Here is a 26,491-nt window from a genome sequence, read left to right as displayed (position 1 = left end):
ACCTTGATCAGAGAGGAGATAGTCACTACAGAGGTCTCTGGGTATAAAAAGACTGTTATTTGTGTGCATGGGGACACCAGGGAGTATCCAGTGGCAACCGTGTTTTTTGAGACACCCAAAGGTAACCTGTCTCATCAGCTAGGATTGGTGCCTCACTTACCACATGATGCCATTGTGGGGAGGGATTTTCCAAAATTCTGGGAACTCTGGGATTGTCCTGACCCCCCCACTGTCTCCCCTGCAGACTAGAAAGGTGAATCCCCGAAATCGAGAGTGTGGTGAGGGCTCTCCCAAGTTCCTCTTGTCAGTACTAGCCGGGGAGACCCAAGGAACTGGGGAGGAGCCCGCCTCCTCAGATGAAAACCTGCCGGCTGTTGAGTTTTCAGACTTAGAGGTGCATAGGGAAACTTTTGCCACCGAACAGTTGAAAGACCCCACACTGATAAAAGCACGGGAAAATGTGGTAAAACTAGATGGCGAACTAGTGAGCCCCGAGAAAACTTGTGCTTATCCATACTTCCTTGTGAAAGGGACCTACTCTATCGAGTCGCTCAAGGGGCGGAAGAAACCATTGAGCAACTGGTGGTGCCCAGACCTTACAGGAAGTTGGTGTTGGAGTTGGCCCATGGACACATCCTTGGGGGTCATTTGGGGGAGGAGAAAACATGGGAAAGAGTATTGCAGCGGTTCTATTGGCCTGGGGTCATTAAGGAGATAGAAAATTACTGTTCCTCTTGCCCTGTGTGTCAGAAGTCGGCCCCTATGCCCCATTTCCGTAGTCCACTTGTACCTCTTCCTATCATTGAGGTCCCTTTTGAAAGGATTGCAATGGATTTGGTAGGTCCGCTGGTGAAGTCCGCTAGGGGGCATCAGTACATGTTGGTCATACTTGACTATGCCACCCACTATCCAGAGGCGATTCCGCTCCGAAATACCTCTGCCAAGACGATAGCTAAGGAGCTATTTCTCGTTTTCAGCCGAGTGGGTATTTCGAAGGAACTGCTTATGGACCAGGGAACCCCCTTTATGTCCCGGGTGATGAAAGAGCTGTGCAAACTGTTCAAGGTAAAACAATTGCACACCTCTGTGTATCATCCCCAAACCGATGGGTTGGTTGAAAGGTTCAACAAAACCCTGAAACAAATGTTAGGAAGGTGGTAGATAAGGATGGAAAGGGTTGGGATTATTTAATACCCTATTTGATGTGTGCCATCTGGGAGGTACCCCAGTCCTCTACAGGGTTTTCACCTTTTGAGTTGCTCTATGGGAGACACCCAAGGTGGCTGTTAGATATTGCCAAAGAAACGTGGGAAAGTGAGAGTTCTCCCCACCGGAGTGTGATTGAGCATGTCGCCCAAATGCAATATAGAATTGCCCAGGTGATGCCTATCGTAAAGGAACACTTGGCCCAAGCACAGTTAGCGCAGCAGAAGGTGTACAATCGGGGGCCCAGACCAGGTCATTTGCCGAGGGAGATAGAGTGCTAGTGCTAATCCCTACGGTGGAAAGCAAATTCCTGGCCAAATGGCATGGCCCATATGAGGTAATTGAGAGAGTAAGCGAGGTGAATTACAGGGTCAGACAACCAGGAAGGCGAAAACCTGAACAGATCTAACATGTTAATCTGTTGAAGGCCTGGAGGGACCAGGAATCCCTAGTTGCAGAGGCTGTGTCACCAGCGCAATCTGACTGCTTGGTTCTGGAGGTTAGAATAGCAGTCACGCTGTCTACAACTCAAAAACAGGAAGTTAAAGGGTTTGTGCTCCGCAACACAGATGATTTTTCTGAGCTGCCGGGACAAACCTCAGGGGTGGAGCATGACATTATCACCCCACCTGGTGAAAGGGTAAAACTAAAATCCTATAGAATCCCAGAGGCCCAGCGGGAGGCAATACGTGGGAAAGTACGGAGAATGCTGGATTTGGGGGTGAGAGAGGTGCCCAAACCCAATGGGAGCTGGCGATTTTGTAACGACTTTTGACAGGTAAATAAAGTTACAAAATTTGACACCTACCCCATGCCAAGGATAGATGAACCAATCAACCGACTGGGAGCAGCCCGGAACATGACAACCCTCGATTTGACAAAAGTTTATTGGCAGATTCCCTTAGCTAAGTCAGCAAAGGAGAAGACTGCATTTGTAACCCCAGAAGGGTCATTCCAGTATAAAAGAATGCCGTTCGGGTTACAGAATGCACCGGCCACCTTTCAGCGAAAAATGGATCAGATTCTTCGCCCCCATCAGAAGTATGCTGCAGCTTACCTGGACGATGTGATTGTCCATAGCGCAGATTGGGGCTCACATTTGCCAAAAGTTCAGGCTGTACTAGACTCATTATGGAAAGCTGGGTTTATGGTCAACCCAAAGAAGTGTACGATTGGACAGGAAGAGGCCAGGTACCTTGGGTACACTAATACAAAGTGAATATAAAAAAAAATATATATATATAAAATAAAAAATATTAAATAAAAATTATGCAAAAAAAGTGTCCATAAATAATGTCCAAAAGATTTTTAATTAATGTCCACACTGTGTTAGAATCACCACAAAAAAATGTTTTTAAATCACCCAACTAAGCTCAAAAATAAAACAAATACATTTTTGCTATAGGCAATATATAACAAATCAATTCTTGGATACAATACTGTGTAAATCAACGAACAAATTTTCCTCCAATGAAAAATATTATTGTGTGAATCAACGAATGATTTTTCCTCAGATGAAAAACCACCATTCAAAGATATAACAAGGATATATCGCAATCCGATTCTTAGATGCGAGAAATGGACAAATTTTCAGATGAAACTCCACCATTCAAGGGTGTAGGTAATATCCAGGAATATATCTCACGACTCTTTCATATATTTCCATACCATAGGGACCATGTTTAAAGGCAAGAAAAAAGAATCATGGTGCAGCAAGTTTTAAACATATAACGAACTTTTTAATGAACGAATAAAACTCACAAGTCAGGTGTCTCCACCGACACCAGTTTTACAAGCATGTGTTTTAGGCAATCGTGCACGAATGTATCTTCGTTTGCTCTGGATCTCCTCCTCTCACATCCAAAGAATGTCTTAGACGTCAGCATCCAGCAGGCCACCCCCTACGCGTTTCGTCACCAACGATGTCCTCACGGGGCGGTCTGGATGCAGACGTATACTCCCTATAATTTATACCGTTCGTTCGTATGCCAATCAAATAACATGAAAGGCGATAGGTGCGGCGAATATCATACAATCTAAAACAAGATATCCGACTTTGGCTACACATTCCACCTCCTTTAACAAACACTGGAAGCTAAAAAATTTAACAAGTTGACATCTTTCTAAGGACATTGCAAACATATAAACTATCCGCAACAATTAAATACCATTCTTAGAACAGCATCGCTTATTAATGGTTATCACAGACACTAATTAAAGGGCCATGTTCCACTTTAAAGAAGTACTCTAAACCAATAAAAATACACATATACAGAAAATGTACATTTATAAAAAATGAAAATAAAAGTAAAAAAATATAAACGGGAAGTATATATATTTCTGTTTATACATATTAAAATATAAAAAAAATGTCTTTTAATATAAAAAAAATATATAAAAAAATATATATAAAAAAATATGTATAGAAAATATATATAAACATATCTCAGAAACAGAAATATATATATACATACATATAAGCATTCCCTACTATTTCCAAAGGACACCTATAATAACCCGCAATTCTACACATCCCTTAAAATTGTTTTTATTTATTTACCCAATAGTCATCTTGCATTAGACACAAAACCACTTCTTCAATAATCCCACCTCTACTATTCTTTAAAAATTCTTCAAAAAACAATTAAGATCAATATCTATATTCAAACCTCTTGGATTTAAACAATTTAGTTCATATATCCAATAGGTTTCTTTTTTGGATATTTCCTTGATCAAATCTGAACCTCTCCAATGTGCATTTATTTTTTCAATACCATAAAAGGTCGCTAATCTTGGATCACTATTATGCTTCAATTTAAAGTGTATGGATACGCTATGTTTTTCATAACCTTTTTATATATTATTTAAATGTTCAGCAATTCTTGTTTTCAATTGTCTCCCTGTTCTCCCTACATTTTGGAGGCAACATGGGCACTCCAAAATGTAGACTACATGCATCGAATTACATGAGATAAATGACTCAATTTTATACTCCTTCTCAGTCACATTTGAAACAAACTTTTTTCTATTTTTTCTATTTGTGAGTCCATTAACCGTATTACATGCTTTGCACTTTTTACAATGAAAAAAACCCCGAAGCTCAGGAAAAATTTTTTTTCTTTTTTTGGTGGATCTAGAACATTATGGACTATTTTAGTTCTCAGTGGGTTATTCTTTCTATAGATGAACCTTGGTCTATGTGGAATGATTTTTTTCAATGTCTCATCTTTAAGTAAAATTGGCCAATATTTTTTAACAATATCCTCTATGTCCTTATATTGATTCTTAAACTTTGTAATAAATGAAACATCAAAACCTTCTTTCTTTTTTGTTTTTGTATTGATCAAAAGACTACTTCTCTCTCTGTTACCAACAATATCTCTCTCAGAAACCAAAAAAGGTCTTTTATATCCCTTTTCTACAAATCTATTGATTAATATTTCAGTTTGCTCATTAAAATCTTTTTGTGAGCTACAATTTCTTTTTATCCTTGTAAATTGGCTCCTAGGAGTACTATGTAACCATCTAGGGTGATGTCCACTTGAAAGGGGGATGTAGCTATTTTTAGCAATATCTTTGAAGAAAGTCCTGGTAAAAATGCGATCTTTATATTTATATAGCGTCAAATCCAAAAAATTAACACTATTAAAATCACTAATCATCGTAAAGTTTAACCCATAATGATTATTATTAATGCTACAAAGAAATTTATCCAACTCATCCGATGAACCTCTCCAGATCATCACAATATCATCTATGTAGCGCCTGTATAGAACCATTTTTGGCCATCTATCAAAAATAATTTCTTCTTCCAATTTGTCCATAACCATATTTGCCACGCTGGGGGCATATTTTGCCCCCATAGCAACGCCCTTGCATTGTTGGTAAAACTTCCCACCATACCAAAATAAATTGTTTGACATAGCAAGCTCCAAAAGTTTAATAATAAATTTCCTTTGGGTCTTCCTCATTTTAGATTTATGTTTCAATGCCCATTTTACTGCTCTGATTCCATCCTCTTGTTTTATACTCGTATATAGTGATTCGACATCGATCGTTACTAAGAAGCAATTTTCTACATCTTCTATTGATTTCAAAATATTGATCAATTCTCCGCTATCTCTCAAAAACAATCTGTTATTTCTTACTATTGGTTGTAGGAATGAGTCTATATACTCGCCTACACGAGCAAAAATAGAATCAATCCCACTTACGATCGGTCTCCCCGGTGGCTTCTTCTTATCTTTATGTAGTTTGGGTAAGTAATATATAGTAGGGATTTTTGGATTCTTAATATATAAGTATTTTGCTTCCTTTTCATTCAAAACTCCTGTTTCTTTTCCTTTGTCTATCAAAAGTTTTAGATGACTTTTTAATTTCTTGGTGGGATCAGCTGGCAAAACATTATAGGTGTCCTTAATCTTCAACAATCTATTCATCTCTGTTACATAATCATTTTTATTTAAAATTACAATACTTCCTCCCTTGTCAGCACTCCTAATCACAATATCTTTTCTCATTTCTAGTTCTTTAATACCTTGCATAATATATTTAGGAATATAGTATTTACTTTTAAACACCATGTTCTTTATATCTGACTCAACCATTTTTTTATATTCAAATAATTTTTATTGAAATTTAAACATACATAAGTAATATTAGATAGTCGAACATTTTGGTTCACATCGAGAATAACATTATATAAGAAATAATGACAAAAGATAAGCGAAGAATCCCCACCAAGTGGCCGGGGAACTTGTATTCCTGTAGATTAGTTACATGAGAGGTATGCTCTGTATGTTGTGAACCATTCTAGAAGGCTAGTGGGGCATAATAGTGGGGAGAACATGAGGGTAGTGGAAGAACAGGGAAGGAAGTGGGGGGAAGGGAGGGTAAGCACCAATTCAGTATGGGTAGAGAATAATGTATTCCTTTTGAATAGTAATCATTTAATTGAGCAACTGGGATTATTTAACCATCGTGACCAATTGGTTTTAAATTTATGGTAGGAGGAATTATAGAGTGCGGTTCTTCTTTCCATCTCGCATTGGAAATTGAGATCGGAAATGAGGCGGGATAATAAAGGGGTCGTAGTGGATCTCCATAGTCTGGTGATGTTAAGTTTTGCAGCTGCTAGAATGTGGATGATAATAGTGCGTACCTTTACAGGGAATATGTCTATTCCGATGTGGAGGAGAGCTAGGGCGGGATTTGGAGTAATTGGAGTTCCTGTGAGTGATGAGATGATCTGGAAAACCTTGTTCCAATAAGATTTAAGAGATTTACAGTCCCAAAGTATGTGAAGGAGAGATCCTTTTTCTCCACAATGTCTCCAGCAGAGTTGTGAATGTTGAGGGTAAAATTGGGATAATTTAGTTGGTGTCATCTACAAACAACTCTTCCTTACTCAATTGGGAAAAGAATCTCTCCCAACCAATCACTCTAAACACTTGGGAAAAGACATTCAATATCACATTTAAAGCTTCTAAATGTAGCTCCCATTGGGAGAATTATCTGAAAATCCTACACCATTGGTATCTACCAATGGTGTAGGATTTTCAGATAATTCTCCCAATGGGAGCTACATTTAGAAGCTTTAAATGTGATATTGAATGTCTTTTCCCAAGTGTTTAGAGTGATTGGTTGGGAGAGATTCTTTTCCCAATTGAGTAAGGAAGAGTTGTTTGTAGTGAACTGTATTTCAGTTATGAGTGAATAGAAAGTCGAAATTCCTTTCTTGGGGTATCGTGTCTTTTGGAAGAAGTGTCGTGCAGTTGCCGGAATTTCTATCTCAAGTGGTATTTGTGTTTTGTGAAGAGAGTGGACTATTCGTAAATAAGTATATTGTTCTTTGTTTGGAATACGAAATTTCTTTTGGAGGACAGAGAATGAGTCTAGTTTGTGTATTGTGTAGAGATCTTGGATGTGGGTTATACCAAGACTGCTCCATGTTGATATGTTTAAGTGGGGGGTAAGGGAGTGTAGGGTTGAGAAGGGGGTGGGAATTTTCACATTGCTCTTGTTTGCTTGATTGAGGGCTGAAAAGTCAAACCAAGCATTTAAAGAAGCCTGGATGCATGGATGTGTTTGCAGATTTTTAGGTAGGGCTATCCTGGGTATGTATAGTATGTCTGTTATCATGTGTGGTGAGCATAATGAGTTTTCTAGTTTGGTCCAGATCTTCTCGTCGGTTGGGTGCCACCAGAGGAAAAGTTGGTCTAAGAGGACTGCTTGGTAATATGATTTTAGATGGGGGAGACCTGTCCCACCTCTGGAGGGTGGGCGTAATAATAAGTTCGTGGAACATCTGGGTTTTTTAGAGTTCCATAAAAATTTATTTAGCGTAGCTTGAATTTTTGAGAAGAAGGTATGAGGAACTGGTATAGAGAGCGTCCGAAAAATATATAGTATTTTAGGTAATATACACATTTTTAAAGTTGCTACTCTACCTAAAGTTGATAGTGTGGTTGTGCGTAGAATTTTTATTTCTTGGGGGATGGTTTCCAATAATGGTTTGTAATTAGTTGCATAGAGTTGGCTAGTGGTTGTGGTAAGTTTTATCCCTAGATAGGGTATGCTATGTGATTCCCAGGTAAAGGGGAAATGTTTGGAAATTAGATTTTTAGTATCAATAGGTGTATGTAGGTTGAGTATAGATGATTTGTGTTCATTGAGTTTGTAATACAAAACATCTGCATAACTACGGATATGTGTACGAATCGAATGAAGTGACTTATAGGGGTTTGTAATCATAAGAATAATATCGTCTGCGAAGAGACTAAGTTTGTGCTCATGTTGATACATGTTAATTCCCGTAAAGTTAGATTCATTTCTAAGATTAGTTGCTAACGGCTCGATAAGTAGGGCAAAAATTATGGGGGATAGGGGGCATCCTTGTCTGGTACCATTCGTTATACAGAAAGGTTGTGAAAGTGTGCCATTGGTCAGTACTCTGGCGGTGGGCTTGGAGTAGAGGGATAGTATCGCTGAAAGCATCCAGTCATTTATTCCAAATTTTTGTAATGTAAGGTTCATAAATTGCCAATGAATTCGGTCGAATGCTTTTTCCGCATCTAATGACAGGAAAAGGGAGGGTTGTTTTTTGTTCTCAAGGTGGTGCAGTATGGATATAATTTGTCTTGTAGCATCTGGGGCCTGTCTACCGGGTATAAATCCTACTTGATCTGGGTGGACTAATGTAGGTAGATATGGGAGTAGTCTTAGGGCGATTATTTTAGCATATATTTTTATGTCTGTATTGAGTAATGAAATCGGTCTATAGTTTTGTACTAATTGGGGATCTTTGCCAGTTTTTGGAATGGTGGTGATTATGGACTGTAGCATGTCCTGGGGAAATTCCCCATAAGTGGCGACATGATTATATAAGGTCGCTAGGTGGGAAGTAAGATCGGGTGCTAGTGATTTGTAATATTCGTTAATAAAGCCATCGTTTCCTGGTGATTTGTTTAAGGGGAGAGTACTTATAGTTTTTTGGATCTCTAAGGGTGTTATCGGTGTAGAGAGAGATTCTAGTTGATGAGGAGTGATACAAGGAAGATTTGTGTTCTGTAGAAAATTTCTAATGGAAAGAGCTGTTGGTTGGATTGTGTTTGGGTCATCCCTTATATTATACAGATCTTGGTAGTATGTCGCAAACGCATTAGCTATGTCTTGTGGGTTTGTTAGAATGGTGCGAGTGTTAGGGTGTTGAATTGTGGAGATTTTAGCTTTAAGTCGTTTTTGTTTAACAATTTTGGCGAGGAGTGAGTTTGCTTTATTTCCTAGTGCGTAAAATTTGGTTTTTGTTTTTTGGAGATTGTTATCATAATTGTGGAGCAGAATGGTTCGTAGTTTATTTCTGTCTATGGCTAGGGCTGCAGACGTGGAAGGATTTGGGTTCTTTTTGTTCATCTCTTCATGTGCGCGGATAGAGGTTAGTAATTGGTCAATTTGTTGGGATCTGTGTCTATTTGTGCGGGAGTTCAATTGTATAAGGATACCTCTCATGTAGGCTTTGTATGTTTGCCAAAGTGTAGTGATAGAGATATCAGGAGTAGAGTTCGTTTCAAAAAAAAGGTTGTGGGCTTCTAGGATATGTTTCAGGTTTTCTGGGTTTGAAGCGTTCAATCTCCATATGGGTGGTATTGCTGACCGTGGATTGTCATCTAAGGATATACTGATTGGAGCGTGATCTCACCAAGTTATGGTACCGATGATAGATGATCTCACATGTTGTAATGTCCATTTGTCAGTGATGAACTTGTCGATTCTTGAATAAGAAAGATGAGGAGGGGAGTAGTAGGTGTAATCTCTCTCAGTGCCGTGTTGACATCTCCATATATCGTATAAGTCATGTTCATGTAAGAAGTGGTTAAAGCCCGGCTTGGTGGATTTTTTAGTAGAAGACGAATCTAAGAGCGGATTACCCATAATGTTAAAATCGCCTCCGATGATAAGTCTGCCTTGTTTGTGTTGTGATATGAGTTTGTGGAGTTTGCGGAAAAAGGACAGTTGTTTGTTGTTTGGGCCGTATACATTCACTAGCGTGTATATGATATCGTCTATTTGGCACACCAAGATATGATGACGACCATGCGGATCGGCTATGTTTGAGATAGTTCGGAATGTGGTAGAGTCTTTAATGGCAGTGATAACTCCATTTTTCTTTTTAACATCAGTTGCCATAAATACTTGGGAGAATCGGGGTAGCTGTAGTTTGGGAATTTTTCCTGTGGCAAAGTGGGATTCTTGTATAAAGAAGATGTCGGCTTGGGATTTCCGGGTTTCTTTGGAGAGCATCGATCTCTTGAAGGGAGAGTTGAGACCTAGTACATTAAGGGATGTGATTTTAATCATTTAATAGTCTTTTCTTGAGGTGTATATTAAAATGGCGTGTTGTTTGAGAGAATCGTGGCTCAGTGTATGGCCATATGCGAGAAGAATGGTTTCTGACAATGTTATGTGGAGTAGGTTCAATTGGTGGATTATAATTGGTCTTCCATATATATTCGAGATAAGTAGGTCTTGATTGTAAGTTAAATACTTAGTGGTGCCACATTAGGGGAAGGGAAGGGACACATAGAACAATAGTAAAAAAAGACTTGCGCAAAATGCAAGTAAACCTAGTAGCTTCCTTAGCTACTGAAAAACTGGGGGGTTTGAACGGACTTTGACCATCAGAGGGGTCAAGCCAGATGTAACCTCGTAAAACAATTTTCATCGGTTCTAGGCCGATCGCCAGTAACTCGGTATTGAACTAAAGCCTCTGGGGAAGAACGTGAATATAAGTTTGCCTCAACTTATCTTGATCTGCGTTGTTGATCATGTTGTCTCCATATGTTGGAGGGAAGGTAGCGCAGCTCCCTGCGATTCTATGGGTATGATGTTCCATGCTTTGAGTAGGTCTAGGCCTGCTTCTAGAGATTTGATCGTGAATAATCTGCCTTTGTGGCGCACTGTTAGCTTCGTGGGGAAACCCCATTGGTAAGTTATGTTATGGTTTCTGAGGGCCTTGGTAATGGTTACCATTTTTTTCCTGTTGAAAAGTGTAGCTTTTGATAAATCAGCATATAATCTAATATTTGTATGCGTTGGTGGGAGTGGCGGTGGATTTCTGGCCGCCGTCATGATTCTCTCTTTGATGTGATAGAAGTGTATACGGGCTAAAACATCTCTTGGAATAGCAGCGGATAGAAATGAAGGTTTGGGCAATCTATGAGCTCGATCGATCGCCAGCTCTAAGTCCGGGATCATTGGGATGAGGAGCTTGATGTACTGTTGTAGATAAGGTAGTAGTGTCTCATTAGTGACAGATTCAGGTATCCCTCTAAATTTAATGTTGTTGCGGCGCGATCTATCTTCTAGATCGGCTAGTTTTAGGTTGATTTGTTCGATTTCTGAAGTGTGATCTGCGTCAGCATCAATCAAATCATTATGTGCCGTTATGATATCTTCCATATTGGTTTCTATATGCTGTATTCTGCGTTCTTGTTGACTTATAATGCTCGTAATTTGGTTGAGCGACGTGGAAATATCAATATGTAGGGTCTGACGTAGTGATGAGAGCATGTTCCTCATGCAAATCTCTGTCAGCGGTTGGTCTGAAGCAGGGAACGCATCAATTTCAGTAAAGGCTGCGTGTGGTGTTGGAGCAGGGAGTTTTAGGGCCTGATATGAGGGGTCAGGGCCATCATCTAACCGTGGCCGAGATTTGGCTGGGCTGCTTGTTGTAGGGGACAGTGGAGGTGACAACTCACCAGGGTCTCCTGGGTACAGTTGCTGTCTCAGTCTGGGATCCGTTTGCTGGGCCCTGTAGTCCTCCTCAGTGCTGCCTCTGTCTCCCTGTCTGTCTCCCTGTGCGCCGTTGCGGGCGCCATCTTGGATTTCCGGGAAGAAATCTGTCAGCTTCCCGGGTTGCCCCGGGGTTTTCCTCCTGCGGGGCATAGGCGCCGAGGTGCGGGCACCCTTCATGAAGGGCTGTGAAGCGGTTGTGGTCCCCAGGGTCGATGTGTGCCGCTCAGTGCTGGCGGATGGACGGAGCTGCCTTCAAAGCGCTGCCATCCCGGAGCCGGCCGCGCATGCGCCCCCCCTCAACCATTTTTTTAAACACCTCTAAAAATTTGTTGCCTTTATTTTTAGGATTAAAGGTCGATGAATTTCTAAGATTACTATGTTCAAATTTATTATCTTTATGTCCAACTTTATTTTCACTTTTATTTAATTAAAAAAACATCCTAATGTTCAATTTTCTTACAAATTTTTGTATGTCGATGTAAATATCGAATTTATTAGCATTTGTCCTGGGACTGTACTTCAAACCTAAATCTAATGCCTTCAATTCATTATCAGTAAAAAACAACATCACTTAAATTAAAGATACCATTGCCTATGAATCTCTTTTCCTTTTCTTTTCTTTTGCCACCTCTCTTTCCTCTATACCAGCGGTTCTCAACCTGGGGGTCGTGACCCCTTTGGGGGTCGAACGACTCTTTCACAGGGGTCGCCTAAGACCATCGGAAAACACATATTTCCGATGGTCTTAGGAACCGAGACACCGCTGCTCTATCCGTCTCCAGGTGTGGGCGGGATGACATGCCGCCCCTGTCATCTGGACACACCCTCGGGATCAATCCTCGCCGGTGATTGGCCGCCGGAACTGTAGCTCAGGAGAGGCACACAGGCGGCCAATCACCAGCGAGGAGGTGGAGCTTGGAGAGGAGGAGCTGAGCGGCACCGCGAAGATCGAGCGAGTGAAGAGGAGAGCAGCCGGAGAAGGAAGACAGCTGACAGGTAAGTGTCTGTACCATGGGAGAGAGAGGGAGGGAGCGAGCCCAGGCTGGAGCAGGGGTCAGCAAGGTAAGTATCATTGGTGTCAGTGGGAGGAATAGTGCCCCATCATTGGTGTCACTAATACCAATGATGGGGCACTATTCCTCCCACTGACATCAACGATGAGGCACGATTCCTCCCCCCACTGACACCAACGATGGGGCACTATTCCTCCCCTCACTGACACCAACGATGGGGCACTATTCCTCCCCCCACTGACACCAACGATGGGGCACTATTCCTCCCCCCACTGACACCAACGATGGGGCACTATTCCTCCCCCCACTGACACCAACGATGGGGCACTATTCCTCCCCCCACTGACACCAACGATGGGGCACTATTCCTCCCCCCACTGACACCAACGATGGGGCACTATTCCTCCCCCCACTGACACCAACGATGGGGCACTATTCCTCCCCCCACTGACACCAACGATGGGGCACTATTCCTCCCCCCACTGACACCAACGATGGGGCACTATTCCTCCCCCCACTGACACCAACGATGGGGCACTATTCCTCCCCCACTGACACCAACGATGGGGCACTATTCCTCCCACTGACACCAACGTTGGGGCATTATTCCTCCCCCTGATACCAATGATGGGGCACTATTCCTCCCACTGACACCAGTGATGGGGGCGCTATTCCTCCCACTGATACCAATGTTGGGGCACTTTTCCTCCCACTGACACCAGTGATGGGACACTTTTCCTCCCACTGACATCAGTGATGGGACACTTTTCCTCCCACTGACACCAGTGATGGGACACTTTTCCTCCCACTGACACCAATGATGGGGCACTATTCCCCCCACTGACACCAATGATGGGGCACTATTCCTCCCACTGACACCAATGATGGGGCACTATTCCTCCCACTGACACCAATGATGGGGCACCTATTCCTCCCACTGACACCAATGATGGGGTACTATTCCTCCCACTGACACCAATGATGGGGCACTATTCCTCCCACTGAGACCAATGATGGGGCACTATTCCTTCCACTGACACCAATGATGGGGCACTATTCCTCCCACTGACACCAATGATCGGGCACTATTCCTCCCACTGACACCAATGATGGGGCACTATTCCTTCCACTGATACCTATGATGGGGCACTATTCCCCCCACTTACACCTATGATGGGGCACTATTCCCCCCACTGACACCTATGACGGGCACTATTCCTCCCACTGACACCAATGACGTGGCACTATTCCTCCCACTGAAACCAATGACGGGGCACTATTCCTCCCACTGACACCAATGACGGGGCACTATTCCTCCCGCTGACACCAATGACGGGGCACTATTCCTCCCACTGACACCAATGACGAGGCACTATTCCTCCCACTGACACCAATGACGGGGCACTATTCCCCCCACTGACACCTATGACGGGGCACTATTCCCCCCACTGACACCTATGACGGGGCACTATTCCTCCCACTGACACCAATGATGGGGCACTATTCCTACCACTGACACCAATGATGGGGCACTATTCCTACCACTGATACCAATGATGGGGCACTATTCCTCCCATTGACATCAGTGATGGGACACTATTCCTCTATTCCTCCCACTGACACCAATGACGTGGCACTACTCCTCCCACTGCAAAATTACAGTTATGAAGTAGCAACGAAAATAATTTTATGGTTGGGGGTCACCACAACATGAGGAACTGTATTAAGGGGTCGCGGCATTAGGAAGGTTGAGAACCACTGCTCTATACCTTCTCCATTTTTTCTTGTCCTTTTTTTTCTTGTACTTTTTAGTGTACTTCTTTAAAGTGGAACATGGCCCTTTAATTAGTGTGTGTGATAACCATTAATAGGCGATGCTGTTCTAAGAATGGTATTTAATTGTTGCGGATAGTTTATATGTTTGCAATGTCCTTAGAAAGATGTCAACTTGTTAAATTTTTTAGCTTCCAATGTTTGTTAAAGGAGGTGGAATGTGTAGCCAAAGTCGGATATCTTGTTTTAGATTGTATGATATTCGCCGCACCTATCGCCTTTCATGTTATGTGATTGGCATACGAACGAACGGTATAAATTATAGGGAGTAGACGTCTGCATCCAGACCGCCCCGTGAGGACATCGTTGGTGATGAAACGCGTAGGGCGTGGCCTGCTGGATGCTGACGTCTAAGACATTCTTTGGATGTGAGAGGAGGAGATCCAGAGCAAACGAAGATACGTTCGTGCACAATTGCCTAAAACACATGCTTGTAAAACTGGTGTCGGTGGAGACACCTGACTTGTGAGTTTTATTCGTTCATTAAAAAGTTTGTTATATGTTTAAAACTTGCTGCACCATGATTCTTTTTTCTTGCCTTTAAACATGGTCCCTATGGTATGGAAATATACGAAAGAGTCGTGAGATATATTCCTGGAAATTACCTACACCCTTGAATGGTGGAGTTTCATCTGAAAATTTGTCCATTTCTCGCATCTAAGAATCGGATTGCGATATATCCTTGTTATATCTTTGAATGGTGGTTTTTCATCTGAAGAAAAATCGTTCGTTGATTCACACAATAATATTTTTCATTGGAGGAAAATTTTTTCGTTGATTTACACAGTATTGTATCCAAGAATTGATTTGTTATATATTGCCTAGAGCAAAAAGATATTTGTTTTATTTTTATTTTTGAGCTTAGTTGGGTGATTTAAAAACATTTTTTCGTGGTGATTCTAACACAGTGTGGACATTGATTAAAAATCTTTTGGACATTATTTATGGACACTTTTTTTGAATAATTTTTATTTAATATTTTTTATTTTATATATATATTTTTTTATATTCACTTTGTATTAGCGCATTCCTTTTATTTATTTATTTGTTTAAGCAAAAAATTTGTTGATTTTTTGAGTGGGGAATTTGCTGCTTTGGAGTTAGAGGGTGTGGCGCTTTTCTTAAAACATTTTGACCTTGGGTACTGTAATATTAATTTTTTAATATCCAAACTTTAATTCAGTCTTTAGTAGTTTTTGAAATATATGCTGGCAGAATATATTCCCTCTTAATTGGATGTGAATGTGAGGTTTTGCATTTCAGTGGTCAGATGTGAATTATTTGTGTTTGAGCTAAGGGTAATCAGTAGAGGTTTAAAGTCATGTTTTCTTTTAAAATACTCATGTAATGTATACCATATTGTGAATTCTTTTAATGAGTCTGAGAGTTTAAATTGTAGTCATAAATCATGGATTTTGACAGTTGTATGTAATATAAGAACTTCAGAAACCTTTTTCATAGTCTGTATGTCAATCATGATAATGACTTGGTGGTTTGAATGGGAACACATGTTTCTATTCAAGTTGGGAGTGATTTTGGGAGTAGTTTTAGAAGCCCGCAAATTTGAAACAAAGCTTAATGGGAGGACCTAATTTCTCATGCATTTTAAGTATGCAGCTTTTCAAAGAACGAGGCAGAAGCTTCCCAGATATACTACACTTCACTTCATTCACTCACACACAGAGACATTCTTTTCACACACTCTTACTCAAATCACGTGCTTGGACAAAGAACAAAAGAATAGCACATGGTCATTTCTTAAACTAGGCCAAGAAAACTTCTATCTAAGCTATGCAAAGGAACTACATTATTTCCTAATATCCAAGGCAATTTATTCTTTATTTTTATTTCATTTTAAGCTACATATATCTGAATTTACTGTTTTTTATTGACTTTGTATTTTTGGTGTGTGATCAAATAAAGTCACACTGCTCATACTGACCTGGCTTTCATAAGGATTTCTTCCCACAACCATCTACAAGAACCTAGAAATATTAATAGAGTTTTTTCATAACTCTGGAAATCTAACATTATTGGCGAGTGCCAGCCATTCGATTTTTCCACGTTTTTTCAATTTCTCCTCGCTTCTTCAGAGGGGATTGAGATGAACTATTTCTATTGATTAAGCTTCGGAAAGACTGCAGAACCTGGAACGGAAAACGTTGGTTGTGGAGATCTGAGGATTCAAGTGGTGACCAGAAAAGTCCCTGAGCCAGAACAAAAGAGGAAATTTACTACATTCGGTGAGTAGAAAAATGGAATTTATTGATTCATTAGCTAATGAAAGTAAATTGGAATTTCAAGGTTTAGCTAGCCATGCTTCTGATACTGGTTTATGGAAAGCTATGTATGATCAATGTATGCAGGCTAATGTTGATATTGATAGCTCTAGATTTACGTTTAATAAGATGAAAAGAAAATTGCGTAACATTGTGAAGCTAGTTAGAGTTTTCAATTCTATGGTGTTTGAATTGCCAGAGAAAAATGTGGTTTGTGTTGTTAAGACAGATAGCAAAAATGTCTTACAGAGTACAGACATGCAGGATACTGTTGAATCCAATTGTGCAAACTGTGAAACTTTTTGTACCTATATTGAACATCTTGAGCAAGAAATTGAATCTCAAAATGTTGCAATATTAAAAAATAAGCAAATAGCTGTGGTATCTAAGAAAAAGCAATCAGAAACTGCCCTAGCCTCATTTATCCCGGACTCACCCAGGGGTGATGAAGTAGGCAGTGAGACTAATGTACAGAGAGAGAAATTACTCGCTAGAGCATCTAAGTTGAAGTTACAGATTCAGGATCAGTTAATGAAAATATTGAAGGATATACCAGCATATAACATGAGAGAAAATTCTTTCCATAATTCCGATGTTTTTGAGAATTTTTGTGATAGGTTTCAATTAACTGATGAGCAAAGAAATCGCATTTTTGGGTTGTGGATCCCCAGTTTTATGGCTCGTAGGTTAGTCAAGACTCCTTTCATGAATGAGGATGATATGGAAATTCATAGCAATGCTACTGATAGACTACGACAGTTATTACTGTTCACAACAGGAGAGGAGACACCTAGTTTGGAAATTTTGGACTCCTTAAGAGCTACTATTAATGATGATCCATTTGACTTTAGGATCAAATTTTCTAAGGCATACAGGATGATTTTTAATTTACAAGATGAGACCCCTGCTATGGTCAAGGATTTTGTAAAAAAATTTAAGTACCTTGATCCAGCATCTTTATTGATTGCTAATGAAAAGGATAATTTGGATGACGCTGCCTATGTTATTGACAAAATTAGGAGACAATTAAAGCTAAATAATGTAAGACCAAAAATTGCTTTAATTGAGAATAATTATCCTAAGACTGACAGTCAGGATAAATTCAAGACAGGAAATGCTGCCCCCCGCAGGAATGACAGAGTAAGACAAGGGAATCAAAGACCACTCACTTGTTACTATTGTGCAAAACCAGGGCATTTGAAATGGCAGTGTAGGAAGTTTTTGAAAGACATTCAGATGAGAAATTTGGGTAAAGAAAATGGACTTATTTCTCCTGAACCGTCAGCTCCAATTCGTTCGCAGGAAGTTAAGTCATCTTCACCCTACGCTCCTCTGATCAGAGAGATTAGTGAAATGTCAATTAGTAATGGAGGAAATGTGAACAACTCACATTCATCCAATACTTCAAGACAGCCACTATTACCTTCACCATGACTAGCAAAAGAAAAGGAAGTTGAACTCCATTGTCTGGAATATGTAGCTCCAATTTTCTTGGATAAGTGTGGCCGCCCTTATGTAAAAGCTAAAATTAATGGACAGAAATCTTCAATTTTATTGGATAGTGGAGCTCAAATAAGTGTTTTAGGCATGAAAATACCAATTCCATCTAATGCAACAGTATGCACAGTTGTAGGTTTCAATGGAAAAGGTGATGTTCAAGCTAAAAAATGTAAAAATGTGTCTTTTGAAATACCAGGATGTTCGCAAATGGAGATAGACTTTTGGTATTGTCAAGGATCAGAGAACATTATTGGTGCTGATGTTTTGTCTCAAAGAGGGTGGATACTTGATTTAGCCAATGGCATTGTTTGGCAAGGCTCTGCTAATCGTAAGCCTATGGTAATTGACCCAGCAGATTATTGTGAAGTCGGTAGCATCTGTTTGACAGAAGCAATTGATGCTGACTATAAATGGCCAGATACTGGAGATAATCTGGAATTGAAACAGTTAGTACAACTACACAAAAAACTGTGGAGTCAAGGTAAAAATGAAGCTGGACTGTTCAAAAATATTGAAGTTAATATTCAAGGCAAAGACCATCCCCCATTAAAACAATACAAGTTGCCGCCAGAATCTGATGAACCTGTATCAGTAATCATACAAGAATTTTTGGAACAGGGTATCATCAGGAAAGCTAATTCAGTTACTAATAATCCTTTGTGGGTAGTGGCAAAGCGTGATGATCCTAGTGCATATAGATTATTGATAGATCTAAGAATGCTAAACAAATACACTCCAAGTTGTACACCCATTGTGGCAGAAACTCCAGACATCATGTCACAAATAAATGCCAATGCGAAAGTGTTCTCTGTTCTTGACATTGCAAATGGATTTTTTAGTATTAAATTGGCTGAGAGTTGCCAATACAAGTTTTCATTTGTCCACAGAAATGTGCAATATTGTTTCAAACGTCTTCCAAAAGGATATCATTCTGCTAAGTATATATTACATCAGGCATTAGCAAATGTTTTGTCTAAATTTTCTAGACCTGATTGTTTAATTCAATATGTAGATGATATCTTGCTTATGACGAATTCTGAAACTGAACACAGGACTCTCTTAGCAGAATTGTTTACACTTCTGCAAGATGAAGGTCTCAAGCTGAATACACGCAAAGTTCAGCTCATGAAAAATGAAGTAAAATTTCTTGGAGTTCTGATTGGTCCAGGAAAGAGACAGCCTTTACAGGAAAGAATTGAGTCTATTGCGTCACTTCCTGTACCAACAACATTCAAAGCACTGAGACAGTTTTTGTGTTTGGTAAATTTCTCTAGAGATTTTATCGAATCATTTGCAGAAAAAGCCAAACCATTGTATGATTTGTTGAAGTACAATGAGTAAAATGTATTTGGTCCCTGGACAGAAATACAGCAAAAAGCTTTTGAGATGTTGAAAAATGATTTGCAAACAGCTCCAGCTTTGGCTACTGTTGATAAGCAAGCACCATTTGCTTTGCAAGTGCATGCTTCAGAAACTGCAATCTCAGCTGTCTTGATTCAGAAACAGGGAGAAGTCTGGAGAAGTCTTGGATACTTCTCACGTCTGCTTACCCCAGTAGAGAAAGGTTTTGATGATTGTGTCAGACAACTTGTGGGAGTACATTATGCAGTAAAAGCAACAGAGCATATTGTAGGATTCAACAAAATTATTCTACAAACTCCACATAGCACTTTGAAGTTTCTTTTTGAGAAAAATGTTCCGGGAGTTTCCAACCAAAGATTTTCTCAATGGTTGTTGGCTCTATCACCTAAGCAAATACAGGTTGAACATAATGCCAAGTATGTCCTACCTCAGTTGATGGAATACAACGGGTTAGAACATGAATGTCTATGTGAAGTCCAAGAAACTTCCTCTCCTCTTTTCCGTAGAGAGGCAGAGAAAATTGATGAACCTGTATTCGTTGATGGTTTTAGATACTGTATGTCAGGTAATTATTACAGTGGATATTCAATTTGGTATCCAGAGCGTAATTATTCCATACAGCACAAATTGCCAGGACATTTTTCAGCTCAAAGGGCAGAACTTGAAGCAGTAAAAACTGTGTTGACATTAGACAAGGAAGAGAACAGAAGTCCATTAGTGATCTACAGTGACAGTTCATATGTTGTACGTTCCCTGACAGATTATTTACCAATTTGGAAACGTAGAGGTTTTGTAGATGCATCTAACAAAGTCCTAGTGCATAAAGAGACACTTGAATCAATTTTTAAGCTAGCAGAGGAAAATCCTTTTGCCTATGCAATTGTAAAAATTCCATCTCATAGGAAGGACAATGATGAGATGAGTGTAGGCAATAGAACAGCTGATCTCTTAGCAAAGGAAGCAGCTTTACATGGAGTACCAGTGATGCAGTCTGAACCAGTCTCAGTTAATGTTGTTAGGAAGACAGACACACAGATTCCCTCCTTTGCAGAAGAACAGAAAAGGGATCCATCTCTTTCTGCTTCTCAGGTTGATCCAAAATTTCCCTTTATATGTGAATATGGAATTTTGTATCATGACTTAAACGGGTTTCTGCGTCCTGTTATACCGCAGCATCTACAGGTAGAATTTACAAAATACAATCACGAAAGCCTAGGTCACATAGGTAAACAAAGATTGCTTGAAATACTCAAGGAAAAATTTTACTGGGACAAAATGGAAGAAACAGTAGACAGTGTAGTTCAATCTTGTCTAATCTGTGCTCAAGTGAATCCTCGACCAAAGGGTCAAAAACCTCCATTACAAAGAACTCCTCCAGCAGATGGACCATGGTCCACATTACAACTAGACTATATAGGACCGTTACCTACAGGTAAAAATGGGTACAGGTATGCTTTAGTTGTAGTTGATGTTTTCTCGAAATGGATTGAAATCTTGCCTGTTCGCAAAGATGATGCATTAACAACTGCTAAAATGCTAATTAATCATGTTTTTCCAGTCTGGGGTATGCCAACAAACCTCAGTAGTGACAGAGGAACCCACTTCACAGGTAAAATTATGCAGGCAATGTGTAAAATCTTGGGTATACAACAGAGATTTCATGTGCCCTATCATCCACAATCTGCAGGTATTGTGGAAAGAATGAATAGGACTGTCAAATCAAGGATTGCAAAAATGTTATTAGACAGAGGAAATACTTGGGTTGATGCTGTACCATTGGTTCTGATGAGTGTCAGAAGTACAACATCTTCTGCAACACAGTATTCTCCTTTTGAGTTAATGACAGGAAGGAAAATGCGTATTGTTTTTCCCCATGAACCGTTTTTGTCAACGCCGCAAAAAGAGGCAATAGAAAAAACAAAGTGGTTACAGATGTTGCAAGACAATCTAAACACTATTATACCACATGCAGCTACTCGCATGCAAAAAATGGTTCCTCCACATTCTTCTAAGTTCGAAAAAGGAGGACAAGTAATGGTAAAAACTTTCAGAAAAACTGGACCATGGCAAAGCAACTGGGAAGGTCCATTTGATATTTTGGATGTTCAAGGAGTAATGGTACAAGTGCAAAGACCTCTTAATTCAGTAAAAAATGCGCGCAGACAACAAACAATGTGGGTGCACAGTGACCAATGCAAATTGTTTATACCGAGATAATGATACTGCATTTCTTTTGCAGACATGGATTTCAATAATCCGGAAGAAACAAAGCATCGCAGATTTCAAAGAAAAATAAACATTGCAACAAAAGAACATAAGGAAAATCAAAGCAGTAGAAAGAAAAGACTTATTACAGGATTGATCTTTTTCTTAGTGACAATGACAATATTAGTAATCTACAACATAAACTTTTCCAGCAATGCAGAAGTTAACAAGACTGAAGCCCTACATAAGAAAGACACTACACTTATTAGGAACAAAAGATTTTTTCCTAAAGACAGTAACATTAATACAGCTGAAGACTTGCTAGGATATATGTGCATAGGTTATGGTAGAACTTGTTGTTCGGAATTGTATTTCGTTCATAATAATGATATTGAAGTTAGAGCTAAAATAGAGTCTAAATCAAAATTTGTTAAAATGCAAGGATCTTATAGGATCAATAACGAAACTAGTAACTTTGAATGTAATTTATCCGATATGGGATACTGGTTAATAGTTTTAAAGGGAAATGAACCTACTATTTGGTCAGGAGATATTTCCATAGACATGTTAAATACTGGAAATATAGGAAGTTCTAAAACAGATATTTGGTATCAATTACAAAGTTATTCACACTTTCTTGATCCTGAACATTTGAATATAAATGGTAATGAAAAAGAGGACATAGTGAAAATATGGGATTTCCAAGTGACAAGAGCTTTGGTTCAAATTAAAGTCAAAGTAATTGTTACTGTGGTAGATTTGATTGTCCCAGAGATAAAAATATCTCCTCAATCATTAAGACTTGTAGAAGGAAAGGATAATCTGAATTTGATGTGTAATATACAAATACACCTACCTCAAAATTCATTATTAACTTGGAAAAGGAATGGTGAATTTTTGGGAAGTTTTCTTCATGATAAAACTGATGTTATCCATAAAAGTATTTTTGGTAATTTGAACTGGGATAATGATAACTTTGTGTATCATCAAAACACTATATCAATTAATGATACAGGTATATATGAATGCTGCATATCAATAGAAAATTATCCGAAGAAATGTGTAAATACAAATGTAATTGTACTATCCCCTAAAAGAACACAGTGTATGGATAAGAAATTTATTCCAGCCAGTCCCTTCCAAATTAACCATTTCCAGACCAGACTTCTGTTGAGAGAAGGAAAGTTTGTTATTATAGTGTGGAACTTTAACATTTCAGAATGGAAAATCTCAACAAGGTTTCCACAATGTAAAGAACATCTGGTTAACATGGAATTAGGTATTGAAAGATGGTTTGGTACTGATATTAGGAATCCTCACAGGAATAAACGTGGTATAGTTGAAGGTATTTTAGGAGGAATAGGTACTATTGGTAGTATTACAAATAGCATGGACATTAGTACACTAAAGTCTGATCTCGAGACAGCCGGTTTAGTGGGAAGCAATAGTATTAAAGTACAAAGAAACTTGAATCAAATATTGGAAAATATGGTGATTAAAACAGCCAATATTATGGGTCCATCTATATTACACTTAGAGAATATTACTCTTAATTTAATGTCAAGTGAACAGCATTCCCATATAGCCAGAGCATGTTTAGAAATTCAGATGGAATATTCCACAAATTTTAAAATAATAGCTCAAGCTTTTCAAAGTGGAATAACTCCTATAGGTATTGTACAAAATTTACCAAGAGAGTATGTATATGCCATAAACCATACTGATCTGTGGGTAAATAAGTGGATTGGATGTTATCAGAACATATGTTATAGTTCTTCAATGATTCCTGTAGCAGGAAAAGAACAAATGTTGGTTCCAATCACTGTCTTGGGATTACCAGTTAGCAACACACAGTTACTATATTATCATCTGCAATATACAGATTTTGCATTTACTGATAATAATTTTGAGTTGGAACAATTAGATCTGTCTTCATGTTTACAATTTCAGTCTAAAGTGATTTGTCTACCTAATCAAGACAAAGGTATATTTCATTCTTGTTACCATAACCATACTCTATGTTCAGCAAGGATAGAAAAGGTTAAAACCACTTCTGAGTTAATCTCAATTGTAGATAAAAAGAAAGTTTGTTTTCAAGTTATGTCTGACTCAGAAAGGGTTCAATCCTTCTTCTCTTCTTGTACACATACAGAAAATTTAAGTCGAGGTTTGTTTTGTATAGAAGGAGATATTTCAGCAATAAGTGTTAATGGGATGAGAATGAATTTAACAAACATGCTTATGAAAAATATAAGTGCTCTTCCCATACAGTACAATATATCTCAAGTGGATGAATTCCCATGGAGAGATTGGGCAAATGTTATTCAAAAAGATGAAGGTTTACTGATAGCATTATCAGATGAACTTCAAAAAGCAGAAATATTATTTAAACATGAACAAGGGAGTTTAAAAGATATAGAACATGAATGGTCTCAATTTTCAGGTCATTCTTGGTGGTCAAAATTTAAACGTACTGTATCAATGTTGGGAAAAACTTCAATTGCATCTGCAGCAAGAAATATTTTATTACATCCTGTAATAATTATTTTTATTATTATCATATTATGTATTATATTTCAATTATGTTTGATGTGTAAAATGAACAGTTTCTATAAGCGAATTAGAAGTGAAATTAGGAAAGGAGATAATCTATTACAAGATATACTTCAGAGAAAAATACTTTCTGGTTGTGCTGACTCAGTTACAAATAATGATACATTTGAGATTACTAAATCAAAACCTGAGTGTTTGTGATATAAATGATGTGTGCTTGTTATAAATTAATATGAATTTCATATTTCAGAGGGGAATGTAATATTAATTTTTTAATATCCAAACTTTAATTCGGTCTTTAGTAGTTTTTGAAATATATGCTGGCAGAATATATTCCCTCTTAATTGGATGTGAATGTGAGGTTTTGCATTTCAGTGGTCAGATGTGAATTATTTGTGTTTGAGCTAAGGGTAATCAGTAGAGGTTTAAAGTCATGTTTTCTTTTAAAATACTCATGTAATGTATACCATATTGTGAATTCTTTTAATGAGTCTGAGAGTTTAAATTGTAGTCATAAATCATGGATTTTGACAGTTGTATGTAATATAAGAACTTCAGAAACCTTTTTCATAGTCTGTATGTCAATCATGATAATGACTTGGTGGTTTGAATGGGAACACATGTTTCTATTCAAGTTGGGAGTGATTTTGGGAGTAGTTTTAGAAGCCCGCGAATTTGAAACAAAGCTTAATGGGAGGACCTAATTTCTCATGCATTTTAAGTATGCAGCTTTTCAAAGAACGAGGCAGAAGCTTCCCAGATATACTACACTTCACTTCATTCACTCACACACAGAGACATTCTTTTCACACACTCTTACTCAAATCACGTGCTTGGACAAAGAACAAAAGAATAGCACATGGTCATTTCTTAAACTAGGCCAAGAAAACTTCTATCTAAGCTATGCAAAGGAACTACATTATTTCCTAATATCCAAGGCAATTTATTCTTTATTTTTATTTCATTTTAAGCTACATATATCTGAATTTACTGTTTTTTATTGACTTTGTATTTTTGGTGTGTGATCAAATAAAGTCACACTGCTCATACTGACCTGGCTTTCATAAGGATTTCTTCCCACAACCATCTACAAGAACCTAGAAATATTAATAGAGTTTTTTCATAACTCTGGAAATCTAACAGGTACACTATTGGGAGAGGGGTAATAAAACCCCATTTTAACAAAGTTGAAGCGATCCAGAGTTGGCCACGCCCAAATAACAAGAAGAAGGTACGGGCTTTTCTAGGAATTGCTGGCTACTATCGGCGATTCATCCCCCATTTTGCTTCTCTGGCAGTGCCCCTAACCAACCTGACAAAAGGGAAGGAGTCGGTCATGGTTAAGTGGTCCCCAGAGGCTGAAGCAGCCTTCCAGTCTTTAAAAAGGGCCTTATGTAGCCAGCCAGTACTATACTCACCAGACTTCTCAAAAGACTTTCTGGTCCAGACAGATGCATCCAATGTTGGCTTAGGAGCAGTGTTGTCCCAGGTTTGGAAGGGGGAGGAGCACCCGGTAATCTACCTCAACAGAAAGCTAAAATCTCACAAGGAAAATTACACCACGATTGAAAAGGAGTGTTTTGCATTGAAGAGTACTGCAACAGGCAAAAGTCCTGGACCAGATGGTTATGCAGTGAGATATTATAGGAAATTTAGAGAACAACTTATCCCAAAAATGTGTATATATATGAATGCATTAGGTGAAGGGATGGAAATAAGGGAGGAGTCGTTGCAAGCATATATTACAATTGTACCTAAAAGAAGAGAAAGATCAGTCCCAATGCGTCAGTTGTAGACCTATATCACTATTAAATTCTGACACAAAACTATATGCAAAAGTCCTAGCAACTAGGATGAAAGCTTTAATGCCAGAATGGATACATTCAGATCAAGTGGGGTTCATTCCAGTAAGAGAAGGAAGAGATCATTAAGATCATTACTCCCCCCACAAAAGAGTAACAGAGATAAGTCCCATGTGTTAGGCCTGTCAAAAGATTCCAGAAAAGCATTTGACAGGATGCACTAGGGATTTATGATGGATAAATTGGAGGTGCTAGGAATAGGACCCAAAAATGGCACAGTGGATAAAAAAAGTTATATAGTCATCAATTAGCAGCTGTAAAGCTCAATGGTTCACTGTCACAATTTTTTAAAATGTCCACTCTCTCCCCTGTTATTTGTTATATTATTAAAACTGTCATTATCGAATAGTGTAGGCGTAAAAGGAATCCAGATAGGAGACTTCCT

At 38.8% G+C, this 26,491-nt stretch overlaps 2 protein-coding genes across 3 annotated transcripts in view; both read left to right on the top strand.

Moving 5' to 3' along the window:
* Window positions 1–26,491, top strand: part of LOC149470725 (leukocyte antigen CD37-like) — a 391,182-nt gene that overhangs the window by 282,457 nt on the left and 82,234 nt on the right. The window lies entirely within an intron of this gene.
* LOC149470726 (uncharacterized) lies at window positions 21,453–25,297 on the top strand. Its single transcript, XM_089660818.1, has one exon. It carries the CDS (start codon window positions 21,728–21,730, stop codon window positions 24,443–24,445), a length of 2,718 nt encoding a protein of 905 aa, XP_089516944.1. The 5' UTR covers window positions 21,453–21,727; the 3' UTR covers window positions 24,446–25,297.

Source organism: Staurois parvus, unplaced genomic scaffold, assembly GCF_062004578.1.
Source record: "Staurois parvus isolate SC_StPar_1 unplaced genomic scaffold, SC_StPar_1.0 ptg000032l, whole genome shotgun sequence".
Classification (NCBI taxonomy): Eukaryota; Metazoa; Chordata; class Amphibia; order Anura; family Ranidae; genus Staurois; species Staurois parvus.
The sequence above is the reverse complement of the archived record's forward strand: the minus strand, read 5'-3'. Positions and strand labels throughout refer to the sequence as shown.

Excerpts from the sequence above, each read along its gene's own strand:
- LOC149470726 (XM_089660818.1), top strand. The coding sequence starts at position 21,728 with ATGGATTTCAATAATCCGGAAGAAACAAAGCATCGCAGATTTCAAAGA.